The following is a 17,765-nucleotide window of genomic DNA, read 5'->3' on the forward strand; positions in this document are numbered from 1 at the left end:
CACACAACACCGGCAACTTAACGATAGGTCCTTTCTCATGTAAATAACCACATATCCCGACAACATTGGTAGCCATTTTGTAAATAAAAAACCCTTCAGGCGGCTCGTATGTCCGTTAATAATTTTAGCCCTTTAGAGATAATGTTTGGCAGAGATGCGAAGATTTGGGGGCTAATGTGAATGTTTTGAGAGCAATCTCTCAGCCGATGATATTGTCTCCCGACATACCAATAAGCTAGAAAGGGTTTTCTTTATTTTACTTTTATAGCTCTCCCATTATTTTCATACTGTTTAAAAACCGCTGGTAAAAAGCCTGCGTTGACCTAAGGGCGAATGCACTCGACTGACGTAAACAAGTACATACGATCGGATTAATTCACTTTATTTCCAATTTGCTTAATTTGGACAACAACTTGACAAACTGTCGTGTGAAATTAAGTCTCGCAACGCCTCTTGGATGAAAAACTCTTCCCTTTTCATCTCACTGGACAAATCAACAAAGACGGGGATTATTGATTGATATACGTGCTATGATTTTACAGTACGGCGTGGAACAAAGTAGAAAAAAAAAAAAAAATTGCCCAAAGAATGAATTATAAATTACTGCTATGTCTGCGTCTTGTTTTGCATTATCAGCAAAGGCACAGCTTTTGTTCCTAGTGCACCTCTACGAGCTTGCAAGAATGTTCCTTTGAAGAATGAAATCACCTTGTTTTTATGGAACACATTCGTAATATCGCAAATAAAAAGGGAACAAACAAAATCCTCTTTTGTAACATTTACCGCTTGGATATTATGAGCCTATCTCAGTAATTTATATTTATAAAAGCTTTTTTCTTACCTTGCATTAAAAAATCACTCTTCCCACCTCACAACCTGAAGACTGCGTTGTTAAGACGACACAGGGTAAATGCTGCGTTTTTCCATTTACCTACGGAGGAAAGGTTTACCAGAGTTGCACTACTAAGAACCATGAGAAGCCTTGGTGTTCAACAACGGCCAATTATGATCAGGATGGTCAATGGGGAAATTGCTTATCAAGTAAGTTACGATTAATACAAATGTTTTGAATTTTTGATAAATTGATTTTTAAGGTTGTAAGCGAGACAGACAAAGATGGGGGAAAATGCATGAGTTCCTAGTGGTCCATATAAACTCACTCCCGGAGTTAAACCTCGCCTTTGAACGAAGTGCAGACTTAAAATTGTCTTTCCCATAAAAGTAGGAAGACAATGACCATCATGAATATAAACCAATCACACACAACACCCGCAACCGCACGATAAGTCCTTTCTCATGTAAACAACCATATATCCCGACAACATTGGTAGCCATTTTGTAAATTTTAAACCCTTTAGGCGGCTCGTATGTCTGTTGATAATTTTAGTCCCTTAGACATAAATATTTGACAGAGATCCGAAGATTCGGGGGCTAATGTGAATGTTTTAAGAGCAATCTCTTAGCCGATGATATTATCAGCCGACATACCAATAAGCTAGAAAAGGTTTCAGTCTTTATTTTACTTTTATAGGTCTCCTATTATTTTCATACTATTCAAAAACCGCTGGTAAAAAGCCAGTGTTGACCTAAGGGCGAATGCACTCGACTGACGTAAACAAGTACATTCTATTGGATTAATTATCTTTATTTCCACTCTGTTTAATTTGGACAACAACTTGACGAACTGTCTTGTGAAATTAAGTCTCACAACGCCAGTTGGATGAAAAACCTTTCCCTTTTAATCTCACTGGACAAATCAACGTAGACGGGGATTATTTAACAATTATTCCTCGAGCCCGAATGGGCTCTGAGTCAATAGCTCATGAGGCCGAAGGCCGAATGGGCTATTGACTTACAGGCCATGAGGGCGAGAGATATAATTGTTTTAGTAAAATCCAACTAGTTGGTGAAAAAAATATCGAGACAAAACATCTTTCGCTAGTTAAAGCTAGACTTTGATTGTTGTTTTGGTTTTCAAAGCCTGCGCTTTTTGCTACTAGTGGGCTATAACAAATAGCCTACTAGTAGCTCAACCAATCAGAACGCAGCATTGATAATAGACCACTAGTTGGATTTTACTAATGATTGATATACGTGCTATGATTTTACAGTACGGCGTGGAACAAAGAAGCCGAAAAAAAAAAATTTCCCAAAGGATGCATTATAAATTACTGCTATCTCTGCGTCTTGTTTTGCATTATCAGCATAGGCACAGCTTTTGTTCCTAGTGCACCTCTACGAGCTTGCAACAATGTTCCTTTAAAAAATGAAATCAGCTAGTTTTTATGGAACACATTCGTGGTACCGCGAATAAAAAGGGAACAAACAAAAAGTGTAACGAGAAAGAAAATCCTTTTTTTTATAACATTTACCACGCGGATATTATGAGTCTATCTCAGTAATTTATATTTATAAAAGCTTTTGTCTTACATTGCATTAAAAAATCACTCTTCCCACCTCACAACCTGAAGACTGCGTTGTTAAGACGACACAGGGTAAATGCTGCGTTTTTCCATTTACCTACGGAGGAAAGGTTTACCAGAGTTGCACTACTAAGAACCATGACAAGCCTTGGTGTTCAACAACGGCCAATTATGATCAGGATGGTCAATGGGGAAATTGCTTATCAAGTAAGTTACGATTAATACATATGTTTTGAATTTTTGATAAATTGATTTTTAAGGTTGTAAGCGAGACAGACAAAGATGGGGGAAAATGCATGAGTTCCTAGTGGTCCATATAAACTCACTCCGGGAGTTAAACCTGGCTTTTTACCAAAGTGCAGACTTAAAATTGTCTTTCCCATAAAAGTAGGAAGGCAATGACCATCATGAATATAAACCAATCACACACAACACCCGCAATTGCGCGATAGGTCCTTTCTCATGTAAACAACCATATATCCCGACAACATTGGTAGCCATTTTGTAAATAAAAAACCTTCAGGCGGCTCGTATGTCCGTTGATAATTTTAGCCCCTTAGAGATAAATATTTGACAGAGATGCGAAGATTCGGGGGCTAATGTGAATGTTTTGAGAGCAATCTCTCAGTCGATGATATTATCAGCCGACATACCAATAAGCTAGAAAGGGTTTTCTTTATTTTACTTTTATAGCTCTCCCATTATTTTCATACTGTTTAAAAACCGCTGGTAAAAAGCCAATGTTGACCTAAGGGCGAATGCACTCGACTGACGTAAACAAGTACATACGATTGGATTAATTAACTTTATTTCCAATTTGTTTAATTTGGACAACAACTTGACAAACTGTCGTGTGAAATTAAGTCTCGCAACGCCTCTTGGATGAAAAACTCTTCCCTTTTAATCTCACTGGACAAATCAACGTAGACGGGGTTCACTGATTGATATATATGTGTGCTATGATTTTACAGTACGGCGTGGAACAAAGTAGCCAAAAAAAAAATTGCCCAAAGGCTGCATTATAAATTACTGCTATCTCTGCGTCTTGCTTTGCATTATCAGCAAAGGCACAGCTTTTGTTCCTAGTGCACCTCTACGAGCTTGCAAGAATGTTCCTTTAAAAAATGAAATCAGCTAGTTTTTATGGAACACATTCGTGGTATCTCGAATAAAAAGACAACAAACAAAAAGTATAACGAGAAAGAAAATCCTTTTTTTTGTAACATTTACCACGCGGATATTATGAGTCTATCTCAGTAATTTATATTTATAAAAGCTTTCTTCTTACATTGCATTAAAAAAATCACTGTTCCCACCACACAACCTGAAGGCTGCAGTGGTAAGACGACACAGGGTAAATGCTGCGTTTTTCCATTTACCTACGGCGGAAAGGTTTACCAGAGTTGCACTACTAAGAACCATGACAAGCCTTGGTGTTCAACAACGGCCAATTATGATCAGGATGGTCAATGGGGAAACTGCTTATCAAGTAAGTTGCGATTAATACATATGTTTTGAATTTTTGATAAATTGATTTTTAAGGTTGTAAGCGAGACAGACAAAGATGGGGGAAAATGCATGAGTTCCTAGTGGTCCATATAAACTCACTCCGGGAGTTAAACCTCGCTTTTTACCAAAGTGCAGATTTAAAATTGTATTTCCCATAAAAGTAGGAAGACAATGACCATCATGAATATAAACCAATCACACAAAACACCCACAACCACACGATAGGTCCTTTGTCATGTAAACAACCACATAACCAGACAACAGTGGTAGCCATTTTGTAAATAAACGCCCTTCAGGCGGCTGGTATGTCCGTTGATAATTTTAGCCCCTTAGAGATAAATATTTGACAGGCATGCGAAACTTCGGGCGCTAATGTGAAAGTTTTGAGGCAAATCCCTTAGCCGATGATATTATCAGCCGACATAGCAATAAGCTAGAAAAGGTTTCAGTCTTTATTTTACTTTTATAGCTCTCCCGTTATTTTCATACTGTTTAAAAACCGCTGGTAAAAAGCCTGTGTTGACCTAAGGGCGAATGCACTCGACTGACGGAAACAAGTACATACGATTGGATTAATTAACTTTATTTCCACTCTGTTTAATTTGGACAACAACTTGACAAACTGTCTTGTGAAATTAAGTCTCGCAACGCCTCTTGGATGAAAAACTCTTCCCTTTTCATCTCACTGGACAAATCAACGTAGACGGGGATTATTGATTGATATACGTGCTATGATTTTACAGTACGGCGTGGAACAAAGTAGCCAAAAAAAAATTGCCCAAAGGCTGCATTATAAATTGCTGCTATCTCTGCGTCTTGCTTTGCATTATCAGCAAAGGCACAGCTTTTGTTCCTAGTGCACCTCTACGAGCTTGCAAGAATGTTCCTTTAAAAAATGAAATCAGCTAGTTTTTATGGAACACATTCGTGGTATCGCGAATAAAAAGGGAACAAACAAAAAGTGTAACGAGAAGGAAAATCCTTTTTTTTGTAACATTTACCACACGGATATTATGAGTCTATCTCAGTAATTTATATTTATAAAAGCTTCCTTCTTACATTGCATGAAAAAATCACTGTTCCCACCTCACAACCTGAAGACTGCATCGTTAAGACGACACAGGGTAAATGCTGCGTTTTTCCATTTACCTACGGCGGAAAGCTTTACCAGAGTTGTACTACTAAGAACCATGACAAGCCTTGGTGTTCAACAACGGCCAATTATGATCAGGATGGTCAATGGGGAAATTGCTTATCAAGTAAGTTGCTTTTAATACATATGTTCTGAATTTTGGTAAATTGATTTTTAAGGTTGTAAGCGAGACAGACAAAGATGGGGGAAAATGCATGTGTAGGAAGACAGTGACCATCATGAATATAAACCAATCACACACAACACCCGCAACTGCACGATAGGTCCTTACTTTTGTAAACAACCATATAACCCGACAACAGTAGTAGCCATTTTGTAAACAAGAGGCTACAAGTAGCCTATACTCGGGCCTTCAAAAGTACAGTGGTGTATGGTTAATTTAGCACTAAAGAAAAGAAAAGAAAAGAGAGAAGTTTGTCCTTCTCACATCGGCCTTACATTGCGAATCTCATGATTTTCGACTGTGTATGTAGTGAATACCCGGACCCAGATTATCTTCATTACAGGTGGTGGCAATGACCACTGGACCATGAAAACGAGGTAAAAATAGTGTATTTATTCCAAAGTGGCTAAGCACATTGTTATTTACTGATCAATGGGTATTTGTGCTCAGTGTTTGAGAAAGGAAACGCTAATTGAACGGTTTAAGATGAAACGAAATGACTCATCAAAACATCTTTTGCAGAAACAAATGAAAGAGAAACTAAGGTGAGATGTGAAAACATCTTTCCATGACCAAACTGTCATGCAGTGGTGCACGTAAAGGTCACTTTTTCACGTGCGCGACACGTGAAGATGTGCACTATATCTCGACACTTGAAAATACTTTCAGAAGTACACAAGTTCCTTGAGGATGGACTTGCCAAATGAATCCATAGCACGAGAATCAAATATTTAAAATATACCATTTGTTTTAATTTAAATACTCACAGTAATATGCACCCAATTGTCAAAATACATATATGTTATTTGCCAGCTGGGAGGTCCGTATAGGGAAAAACTGTGACCGAGGCCTTGAAATTGCTGCCCGAGGCCGCAGGCCGAGGGCTGCTTTTTCAAGACCGACTTCACAGTTTATTTTTTTCCTCTCTCTCCCACCATCTCTGAAATCATTTGTTTTACTTGTTGACTCGCACCGCGCTTGATAGTGAATGCGGTATTAAAGCGATTTACAAACTGAACTTTTCAACGAGAAATATATTTTATTTGAATTCTATTTCCAAACCTCTTGTCTAACGAAAAATAACCTCTGTATGTAAACGGAGTCGGTGTACAAAAAAAAAATGGAAATTTAAGGTCATCACCGAAGCTCACGCAGTCAAGGCTAGGATTCCGCCTGCCGCGAGCAGGCCGGATGAGAAAATTCCTCCCGCTCCTGGAACCAATCAGATTGCAGGATTTGTTGAATTCCGCCCACTCACGCATAGAGAAAAAAATTAAAAGAATTATAATTCTCTGTGACCAAATTATGGAAACTACCTATCAAAGACATACAGTAAGCAAAATCTATTGTGCAACTTCCAAGTACATTACCAGTATGACTTGGGCTGTATTGAATCTAAAAAGTTGTGTTGAACGCTATGACTTCTGCAGGTAATTCTGTTAACATGAAATATGTTTGTCTCAATAAGCTTGATAAGGCAGTGTATAGTTCATTTCCTACATTTATAACTGATAATTACAGGGAAGTAATTAATTTCCTGTCATAATTATATAATAGCACATAGCGACATAGCTGCACATTCACTACCAGCATTTGAGCCATACACTAAAACATCACCTTGACAGTTGTTTTACTAGGATCAATAGGATATGAACCAGGATCTTTCTAGGTTATGTCCCTGCAAAGGTTGAACTTAATTACCAGCAATATGTCATGCGGTGGACCAGACTTTTAACAAGAAACTATTTCAAAAAATGAAAAATTGTTTTTCGTTTCCGGAATGGTCAGGGGTGCTAGGAGAAAAGTCGTGTACATGTATTGAAGCTCTCGCGAAATAAAGATAGAAATGTGAGCGCAAACTCTCTGAGCGGTCTTCCTTGGTAACAACATGCATAATTAGCTTTTAAACGCATAACGCAAGGCGCAATAGAACGAGACAACAGACGTATTGGCGTTTTTTGAGGGGAAAACTGCCTTGCTGCTGGTAAGGCTATGCGACTTCCAGATTGCGTGATATAGAACAACCTCACTTATCTCCCCAGCACTACGAGCTGAGTTGTACACAGGATGTGCTGGGTTGGACAAGAGTATTGGTTAGTGAGCAATGTACAAACTCCAACAACGAGCCAACAAACTTGGGGGAAGTCGCTGCGCAGACTTAACCACACCACGCAGGAGTGACCCCATTGTTAATGAGGGCAAGGCGATATATCCAACACGTACATCTCCAAAAGGAGGGCGGGAGGGGAAAAACTTTGACAATTTGCAAACAGCTAGTTGATTTTACTATAGAAGACAAACTGCCAAGTGAACCTTGGACGACTAACTGAGGCTTTTATAGCTAGACCCTGTCTATTAAAGTAGCCAGTTGCACAGGTTCTACTATGTAGTAGATAGGCATTACACGTGCTCTTTAGCAATAATGAATGAGGCTTTAACAGATTTGGCCAATGCAGGTGTACGTTATAATCTGAGATCTAGGAACAAGGCCTTTATGTCCTCGTTTTATTTACAACAAAAGTGTTGATTTCATGACCCTGAACGGGTGACTACAAAGAACGCGAAGATAAATATCACGACCTGAATAGCCCTTTTAGTAAGGCCACGTTCCATTAACCGTATTTTACTGATAGGGCAGTAAAATCTCATTTAAAGAGAAGAACAAATACTTTTTTATGTGCACAATACATCGAAGCAGAAAGTCTACAAATACCTATTTTACCTTCAAATACTTACCCCTCCATAACATTTCAAATTCCGTTTTCCGTGACATACGAACCACTGGTTCCTCGTTAATCCAATTTTTAACTAAGACTTGTTTGCATAATAATTAACACGAAAAGGGATAACTTGGGAATTTTTAACAATATATCGCTTTAATCCAACCCAAAATCATTCAGATATTGAAAACGTCCTATGCATAATCCATTTCCTTCGCTTTTGTGTTTGTCAGCATTATGATTTGCAATATTTCAGGTTTACGTGTTCACAAGTTTGTTTTTGTAACTCGTAGATGTTTAGATTTCCAATTACAAACTCTGTTTTGATTGGTCATTCTAACTCGCTGTGTAAATAGTTCACCATGAATTTAAAATAGATACCTTTCGTTTCTGAGAAAACAAAACAACAACATTCTTTTACAAATCGTACCGGGTATTCCTGATTTCTGTATTAAATTTAAGTTTCATTTTGCTTTTACTTTGTTCATCCACGCTTTTTGGAACTGTTACATACACTGTACCGCGTGCTTAGATTTAAACGCATACCTGAGGTAGCTCCTATCGTTGTGTTTACGAGCAAGTGATCTCCTTGGCTAGTAATACGATGAAAATAATGTGGATGACCTAGGTTCGTTTTTAACCAAATACGTTCCAGCAAGTTTCCTCCTTTTCCTGCTGTTATAAAATAGACGTCTCAGCTTTTTCTCTGTAATTCTGCTCGGTTCTCGGGCATGTCTATGTCGATGCTCACGCAAATCACAACTAAAGTAAACACACTTTTGCTTATCGAGACCTGTATTTCTCCTTTGGAATCAAGTCTTTATTATCATTGAGAATCAAATAACTGTACAGCCTTTCAAAGTACATCAAAGTTATTTTTTAAAGAGCTAATCACAGTCTCCACTGATGACTTTAATCTTGTAAAACTAGAACAGAACTATACACACAAGATGTTGAACAAAGGATATAAGCTAGACCATTACAAGAAACAAACTGTTTAACAATAATAGAAAAACAACGCAATAGACAAAAAACTTATCTCCGTAGTCAATGGTACACTGAGCGGGAGGCTTTTTGTTCGCGGTGAAAATGGTGAAAACGTGTGGCCATTTGTTCGCTGTGCAAATGTTTTTACTTTGTCTTCAGATTCCAATATGGCGTCCATTTGTTTGTGGAGTTATTTTCTTTGTTCCTGTCATCGTCAGAGTAGTTCTTAATAAGGTACCCACTGCTTTTTGAAGAATTGGTATTTTGACTTGTATCACTTTCAATAGTTGCGTCCATTTCAGTTGCATTCGAGTATATTTTTGCTTCATTCAGTTCCCGGAACGACCCGTTTCGAAGCTGACGCTTGACATCTTTTAGTGTGGGTCTACCACGAAAAGCGTATGCCTTTCTTTGTATGTGTTTTGATTAAGCCAACCCAAGGTCGACCTTCAGTAATCCAAACAACGCATCACAGTGCTCTTCATGATCTTGCACTACGTGGTTTGCTATAAATAACCAAAGTAAACAGCGCCACGTGGCTTCTATTGTGCATTACCCAATCAAAACACCACCACGTGCTTTCCACTGTGCATTGCCCAATCAAACACCGCCACGTTTTTCTATTGTGCATTTTGCTGCACAGGAAAAAAACCGAAATCTAACGTATTTTATAACTCGAGCCCCTACGGGCCCGAGTAATAAAAACCCTTCAGGCGGCTGGTATGTCCGCTGATAATTTTAGCCCTTAGAGATAAATATTTGGCAGAGATACGAAGATTCGGGGGCTATAATGTGAAAGTTTTGAAGCCAATCTCTTAGCCGATGATATTATCAGCCGACATACCAATAAGCTAGAAAGGGCTTTCTTTATTTTGCTTTCATAGCTCGCCATAATTTTCATACTGTTTAAAAACCGCTGGTAAAAGGCCAGTGTTGAACTAAGGGCAATTGCACTCGATTGACGTAAACAAGTACATTTGATTGGATTAATATTTTTTTTCCACTCCCTTTGGACCGCAACTTTACAACTGTCTTGTGAAATTAAGTCTCGCAATTACGGAAGCTTGTAGGTGCCATCCGAGTTGTTGAAAATTCGACAACAAAGTTGTGAAAATCCGACATCCGAGTTGTAAAAATCCGACATCCGAGTTGTGAAAATCCGACATCCGACTTGTTGAAAATCCGACATCCGACTTGTAAAAATCCGACATCCGACTTGTAAAATCCGACATCCGACTTGTAAAAATCCGACATCAGACTTGTTGAAAATCCGACATCCGAGTTGTGAAAATCCGACATCCGACTTGTTGAAAATCCGACATCCGACTTGATGAAAATCCGACATCCGACTTGTTGAAAATCCGACCACCTAATATCCAGCAAGTTGCAAATTGTCGAATCCTAAGCATATTTGGACACGATGAAGGCTGTCTTATACTTTTTCAGTTTCTTGGTTGGCATCCGTCACTGTATGTGCAAGCTACCAGGATATACTCCACCTCTTCGAAGAGGGAGACACGTGAACACGGATCGTATCCTTTCAGTAAAAAGGCAGCGACAGAACTGGTCAGAACTCAGTTTAAAAAATAGTTTCAGCTTACAATTTTTCCTTACAGTAAGTCCAAGGTAACACCTTGGTACAAGAGTACTTTCAGAATGGTTTCACATATGTTGAAATTCAAGCATTCCTGCTCATGGTGCATGGAATCCGGATAAGGTAGTTACAAGAGCTTAAGACTTAGTTTGAGTTGAACCTTGAAGATATCTGTTTCAGATTTTTGTAGTTACACAGATGATGAGCTTGCAGCTTCCGTCAGTTAAAACATGTTGTAAAAGTAAAGTTAAGGTTGCGAAGAAGAGGGCAAACTGATCTCGCAAGTGGTATTGACGTTCTTGAGGTGAGAACTGTTCGTTTTTCTGTTTTTTACTTATCTTCCAAACGTGCAGTCCCACCAGTACCCATGAAGGCTATTAGCAGGCGCCGCTGTGTATGTCCTTAACGGCCAAAAATGACAACAACAATCGAATTTGGGAAACACTGCCGTTGAAATATATTTTGCAGTGGTGTATTCAACAGTTGAATTACACGTCACCTTAAAATTTGAGAAACGCTCATGTTTTCTTTTCATGATTTCGTATGAGGCGCGGATTACTCTTTCTAAATAACCTTATTTTCTACCTAAATGCCATCAGATTCCCGTAAGAACTCACGTCACCGGCGCTCGAGCGGTCAGCGGAATGCGGTCGAAAACAGGTCCCTTGCGACTCGCTGTCACTCGCTTTAAGGAATGGGGACCTAAGATCTATGAGTGATATGTTCTCAGTGAAAGCTCCGTCTGATTCGAGCTTTTCTCCTCAAAATATCGTTAAGTAACCAAATGAGGGTTTTAAATAAGTATTTAACATCTTTTTTTTGCATAAGGAGGAGCTACAAGGAAGCGGAAGTATCATAGGGTATCGACAAATACATCAGAGGTTACAAAATGACCATGGGATAATTGTCAGCAGGTAACGGTTGCAATCACTTTAGGGAATGATAACTGGCAGTGTCATTGTTCATACCAAGGTAAACCGTCATTGTTTTCCAACATTTATCTTTATGGTACCTTGCAGTTACCTTTAATTGTTTGCTCAGCTATTCTAACAGGGAGACTGTGTGGCTTGCTCTGGGTGTTCTTGATCCAGTAGGGGTTTCTGAGAGGAGGAGAGGTCGGTTAATTCGGCGAAAGTATTTTTGCAAGGTACGAGTTCTGTCAATGATGGTAATAGGACTGAGTGGAGTACAAATCTGGGAGAAATCGGGCAAGTTATTTCAAATGTGGAGTGATTCACAAAATACGACGACCGCGATTTGTTACATGAGCATGATTGAAATACTAGCATAATATAATTACTGCAGAATTGTTACGACACGAAGTCCAGTTGAACTTTTTCACGGTTTTTCTAACTCAATTTCAATTACGATTAGACTTGAGGAAAAACAAAAAACCATTCTAAGGCTATTTTGCAATGAAAGTGTAACCATTTACAACCGAATGACGTGCGCTACTGTCCAATGAAGTGTCCAATAAGGACTGCTGAGAACCAGCCAGATTCCAGAATTTTGTTATAGTTACGATCAGTTTATTTATCACCCACAGGCTCCTATTTATGTTAAGATCAATAGTTAAATACTAACTTTTCAGTGCTGATGACACTGAAAATCTTTGTAGGGTCCAAATTACCTGTGGCACATAGACGGCTACGATAAGCTAAAGCCTTTTGGGTTTTGCATTCATGGAGCAATTGATGGGCATGAGCTTTAGACTTTTGAAATGAGTGATTGAGTAGATGTACATCTTTGTGGCATAGTTTTATTTAGTCAAACGCACTTTTTGAAACTTTTTTATGTAGATACTCAAGACGAATAATGTCGTTGGAGGTTGGATCTACAAATAACAATCCAGCAGTTGTAGCAAAATATTACACTGAATGCGTGCGTCAGATTGGGGGTAAGCACGAACAGAGGTTGTCTTAAACATTTCACAGCTTTACAGTCGCTTTTTTGCTGTACGCTGTATTAATACTGCAGACTTCATTTAGTCTATCCATAATGAAAAAAGACTTTTGTTAACAGGTGTCTGCTTGGAAATCGTTCTTCATAGTTTCGTCGTGCAAACGCCGAATAAATTCCTGCACTCCACTTGAACTCTGGAAGCGAAGTTCAAATAACAAATGTTACTTCCACCAAAATCAGGCATGGGAGGCTCGAACCAGTTTCCCACCGTGGTATTTCACCCAATGAAATACAAAGGCCAAAAATGTGTAAAGTTATTTATTAGTGATGACCATCTGGTGGTAATATGTGAGTGCATTGTTCAACAGGAGTTCCTCGTATAATTCGTGCAGACAATGGAACTGAAAATTGCACAATTGCAGGGCTACAAAGATTCTTTCGTACAGATCACACAGACGCTTTTGCCGGAGAAAAATGCTTCATGTATGGCAGATCAGTAACCAATCAGGTTTGAGACAATCTCAGTCTTGTGAAGATCAATTGAAGGAAAACATGCAGGTTAAACTAAGTTAACTCCACTCTTACGTGTGAAATGTGACTTGTTTTTCGTTGAAACTGGCGAATTTCATTTTGCGTTTTTATGGACAGAGACGAACGGTTCATTGTCAGGTCAAAGAACTTGACTTTCCTGATTTTGTTTTCTTTGGGGGAACAAAACGGACAGTTGCGTTCGGCAAGGGACCTATTTTATCATTTCGGGTGGCCAATCAGAACAGGACTTTGCTCTATCTTTCCCGCTTACGGACTCTACGAAATAACAAAAAGGCGCATTCTACTTTCATTTCAAATGCACCCCTGTCATAGCTTGAAAATTTCGCACCCGCTTCGTGGTTGGTATAAAAAAATAAATAGTTGGGTGGAGAGGACAACATTTGAATGTATGGCGTCTATATCTTTCCACTTGCAAGCATTTGAGAATTACCAGAAGAAAGATTCTTTGCATTTGTTGTTCATCTTGCCTCCCACGCAGGCGTGTTTAAGGGAGTAACTTGTCTCTCCTCTCACCAAACACCTGAGTGCTTGCATGCATGCATGCTGCATTCATGCAGTCTTAAAGCAACAGTCATTAAATTATTCTGGTGTCTTTCTGTTTATTTTTTGCTCCAAAGAGAATAGAAGCATGGTGGTCTTTCTTAAGGAGAAGCAATGCAGATTGGTGGATCGTGTATTTCAAGGTTGGCTATTTCTTTTACCAAGAGGTCTACAGAATTTAGAAAACAAATTTACATTACAATTTCTTTTCTTTTGTTATTTTAGTTTTTTATCTCACGCAATGTTTCAATTTCAGGAACTTAGAGATAATGGCCTCTTCTGCGACGACAATATTCTTCAGTCGTAAGTTTTATTAACACAGTGTAATAACAATCTTCGTGGCAACTATCTAAAATTCCAGTTTCCTGGGTTTCATATAGCTTAATACTTCTTTTTTTGTTAGAGTGATTTATTTAAGAAAAAGATTTATAATGTAGCACTGACATGAGTATGGAAATTATAGCAAGGTCGGAGGAGCTATTCCATTCTGGAAAATGCTGATCAGATGAATCTCAATGCAAAACGCAGTTAAAAAGTAAGCTTGATGGACTGACAATTGAGAAAGACCTTGAATTGGAAATGCTGTCGATCCAAAAGAAGTGGTTATTCCCCAGAGCCTCAAAACTATGTTTTTCGTTTCAAGTTGAAGTGGTCTATTGAATTTCAATGCAACCTAAAATATCCATTACTTGAAATACATACATCAATCCTTTACGTTTCTTTCATAGAGCGTGCCTGAAGTTTTGCTTTATACCAATTCTTCAACGAGAACTTTACCGAGTTGCTTGTCATTGGAATACACATGGAATAAGGCCTTACCCAAATCAAGAAACCGAACATGGAAAAGCGGACGTTCTCTTCTTCATTCCCGAAATGACAGGTATAGACTGGAAAAGGGTCCTGTAATTTCTTTTCAATTCAACCTTTGCAAAAATGATTCTCAAAATATTGTGGTGCAGCGTCGTTTTGAAAAGGGAGTGGGGAAGTTGGCATTTCGTCAAAGAAGTGAGCGAATCTTGACTGAAAATTCAAAGGGGTTGCATGATGTTACGATACATCACGACCTTGAAAGGTACGTATGCTTAGCTAACTACACTTTATTTAACTTTCTTTCTCTTAAGGTGCAAATGATTACAAGTCACCACTGGATATCGATACCTTGGGTACTGTTGAAGAAACCTTCTGCGTTGAGCAAAGTCAGTTTGGTTGTGAAAAGGAATTCATAGATGTATTTCTTATGCTTATGGAAGAGAATAACCTTATGAATCCAACAAATGCCACCGAAGCAGAAAATTTGTATTTGACATTGCTGACCCTGTTGCAAGGAGTAGTTTGATTGCCTTGATATATGAACCAGCCTCCCCTTCCCCTTCACCGATCAGAGAGGGCATTTTCGACGACGAAAAGGAATAGAGCCTGGGTTCGAAGTCACCTTACAGTTTGTTAGTTGATCTTTTAAGTCATTATGGGAACACATGGCGTCAAAATATATTGCAAGTAAACCTTAAAAACACTGTTTAGTTCTTACTCCTGTTGCAACCACAAAAGGATAATGCTCAGTTGTTTTGATGTCAGTGCAAGCTATAAGGAACCCTTGTTACCCTACTTAGATCACAAAAAAATATAGTCCAGGCTGATAGTATGACACGCCTTCATGAGTGCATGATTTTGATATTAACAACAATACGGGAAAATCAGCAAATACAGGGAAATGAAAGGTTACTTTATGCATGAGGACGCATGATTGAACCATCTGTCACAATCAATAGCCTAGTTTCGAATTATGCAGAAACAAAAGAACAGAGTCGAGGTTCAGGGGAATAATTTGCATTTTCCTTTGTTTTGAACAAAACAAAATGCTAATTATTCCCCTGAACCTCGACTCTGTTCTTTTGTTTCTACACAATTCGAAACTAGGCTATTTACACTGTTGCAAACAAACTTTGAAGACTGTACGAGAAAATGTCGCGCATTGAGGTGTCCATCACCTCAACAAACTTTTTCCGCTTCATATAATTTTTTTCTGCACTTGCTCCCGAACATTAGTGTTTCGTTGCCTTGGAACCCTTTTTGTTTTCCAATTTTTTATTATTATTATTTTCCCCAATGCAAAGTCGTTTTTGACGTCAACCCGGTGTTGAATCCAATCTCATTCCTTACTCGGTGAAAGATCAATCTCAATTGTTTTCCATTTTTTGGGGGTCTAATAGAGAATTAGTTTTGGAAAAGTGGAGAGAACTAATGCAGGGTAAGCACTTTTGAGGTGATCGACACTTTAAGAGCGAGGTCATTTGCACTACTGCTAGGCAATGTGTAAAAAGTTGTGCCGTAATTCAGCACAAGCTCGCGTCCCCAGATGTCATTGGCCATCCCAGAAAGGAATGCAGTGTGAACGTAGCTCCAGACACATCATAGGTTACGATATAATGATACTGTATCTGTAATGTCCGATTACACTTTCATTTCCTTTACAGTTTACTGTCTTGTAATTCATTACGCTAATGTCGACTGGTATTATGGGGAAAGAGCTTGTGCGTTCGTTTTCTTAGTTGGGAAGGATAGGCCGTGGGATTTGAGATTGTTGATTCGCGATGTTACGATTATTTGACATTTGTCCACGTACACAGAGATGCATATCGGAAAGATACTTTTTATGCAATGTTCTTATGATTCTTTAAGGTTTTCAACGCAAAAATGTCGTATTTATGTGCTTTCGGTTGACAGCATCGTAGTTAGTTTCACTTACAAATATCGTTCAGAGTATAGGTTTAATTTGTTCATTTCCCTAGTCTAAAAAATGCTGTAAAAATAAGTAACCTCGGTTACCCCAATTTTTTATTGCAAAAAAGTGATCAGAAGGTCAAGATGAAACTCTCTTCAAAGTTTAAAAATTTATGTGGAGTTACGTAAGGTGACTCTCAATCCGCTCCACATATTTTTTTTAAACTTTGCAGAAAGTTTTATTCTGACATGCTGGTTACATTTCAGAAATAAAAAATGGGGGTCACCGAGTTGGTTTTTGAGATATGAGCAGCTAAAGCAAAAATATGTGGTCTTTTTGAAGGGCTTTTACTGTTGCCACGGTAACTTTTTATGTCACAAAAATAACGAAATCTTTTTTAACAATAATTGGTCTTTGACGTGGTACCATAACATTGCTGTTAAGTGACAAAGCGTTGTAGTGTCAATCCTTCTATTAAGGACGTTTCTTTCAAGTATTGAAACTAGTTTAAGCCACCTTAGGTGCCTGAATTTCCGAGGACGCAACGACGAAGAAAGAATACAACATATTTCTCAGTCTAACATATAAAATAAAAGGAACTGTTCTCGCAATATAGCAGGCGCTCTTCACAAAGCCAATGAAGGAGACTTCCTTTTCAGTCATTTTCCCGTGAGGTGTGCCACTTTAGTCCTTCAGGTCCCACAGGTCTGAGCGGTTGATGTATAGGTCAAAATTTTCTTTCAGTTGGTTGAATGAAAGAAAATTGCTTGGAACTTCAAGAATGCCAAAGCAAGTGCGTGCTCTCGGTCGCAAAGCCATCTCTGACATGGTCACCATGCGGACAGAGATTTTCTTGCCTGGTACAAGGACTTGTGAAGTAGTGCAGAACTGTAGGAACCTAGCTAAGGTGGCGTATTCCGCTTCGCGTACATACAGCCTCAGCCACTTGAACACCCTTGATTCTTGCCTATTTAATGGCACGCAGTGCACTGCCAGATGATCTAGAAGCTTGTCGGCACTAAGATTGTACATGGAGTAAATATCATCTATCACTTGTGGGCACACATCATTCCAAAAGCTACCCATTCCTTCCCTTATCTTTAGGAGAGCTAAAAAAGGCTTTTCCACGAGCTCGTTCATGGCTGTGGTCAATGAGAGTGCAAGTAGACTCTCCGCCGACGGAAGGGTTTTCACATTGTACTCATCCAAGACATCGATTACGTCATCCAGGGGAAACAGCCTAACGCTCCACTGAAGACATTACGCCGTTGCTTGGGAGGAAGAAGGTGGAGGAAGGAATCTGCAGACAATCATCATCCACTTTTCTAAACAGCATATGGTGGACAGATGCCCTTGCAAGCTGTATTGGAAAAGAGGCGCATTGGATAAACTGGTGGGTGATGATACGGCCGATCGCGATGTACGGTTTTCTGTCATCTGAGGCGAGAGGACCAGTGAGAATTGGGAGCTGCCACTACAGTTTTGTCTCAGGAAGTTCTC

The 17,765-nt window shown here is 38.9% G+C and overlaps 2 protein-coding genes across 2 annotated transcripts in view; both read left to right on the forward strand.

The window, feature by feature from the left end:
• Positions 1 to 11,692, forward strand: part of LOC137993541 (epididymal sperm-binding protein 1-like) — a 22,159-nt gene extending 10,467 nt beyond the window's left edge. The window contains exons 4-8 of the mRNA XM_068839461.1: positions 883 to 1,041; positions 2,472 to 2,630; positions 3,754 to 3,912; positions 5,033 to 5,191; positions 10,402 to 11,692. Coding sequence (XP_068695562.1) covers positions 883 to 1,041; positions 2,472 to 2,630; positions 3,754 to 3,912; positions 5,033 to 5,191; positions 10,402 to 10,478 — 713 coding nt within the window. The 3' untranslated portion in view covers positions 10,479 to 11,692. The remainder of the gene's footprint in view (positions 1 to 882; positions 1,042 to 2,471; positions 2,631 to 3,753; positions 3,913 to 5,032; positions 5,192 to 10,401) is intronic.
• On the forward strand, positions 10,650 to 15,287 carry LOC137991802 (uncharacterized). The gene is made up of 11 exons (XM_068836840.1): positions 10,650 to 10,672; positions 10,763 to 10,853; positions 11,378 to 11,463; positions 11,591 to 11,696; positions 12,168 to 12,247; positions 12,349 to 12,446; positions 12,820 to 12,959; positions 13,621 to 13,686; positions 13,800 to 13,846; positions 14,272 to 14,423; positions 14,665 to 15,287. The coding sequence occupies exons 1-11, from the start codon at positions 10,650 to 10,652 to the stop codon at positions 14,877 to 14,879; spliced, it is 1,104 nt and encodes a 367-aa protein (XP_068692941.1). The 3' UTR covers positions 14,880 to 15,287.
• The last annotated feature ends 2,478 nt before the right edge of the window (positions 15,288 to 17,765 follow it).

Source organism: Montipora foliosa, chromosome 2 (genome assembly GCF_036669935.1).
Source record: "Montipora foliosa isolate CH-2021 chromosome 2, ASM3666993v2, whole genome shotgun sequence".
Lineage (NCBI taxonomy): Eukaryota > Metazoa > Cnidaria > Anthozoa > Scleractinia > Acroporidae > Montipora > Montipora foliosa.

Coding starts and splice junctions, on each gene's coding strand:
- LOC137991802 (XM_068836840.1), top strand. CDS start 10,650: ATGGTGCATGGAATCCGGATAAG. Junction 10,673..10,762: donor GTGCATGGAATCCGGATAAG/GTAGTTACAAGA, acceptor ATGAGCTTGCAG/CTTCCGTCAGTTAAAACATG. Junction 12,248..12,348: donor ATTCATGGAGCAATTGATGG/GCATGAGCTTTA, acceptor TTTTTTATGTAG/ATACTCAAGACGAATAATGT.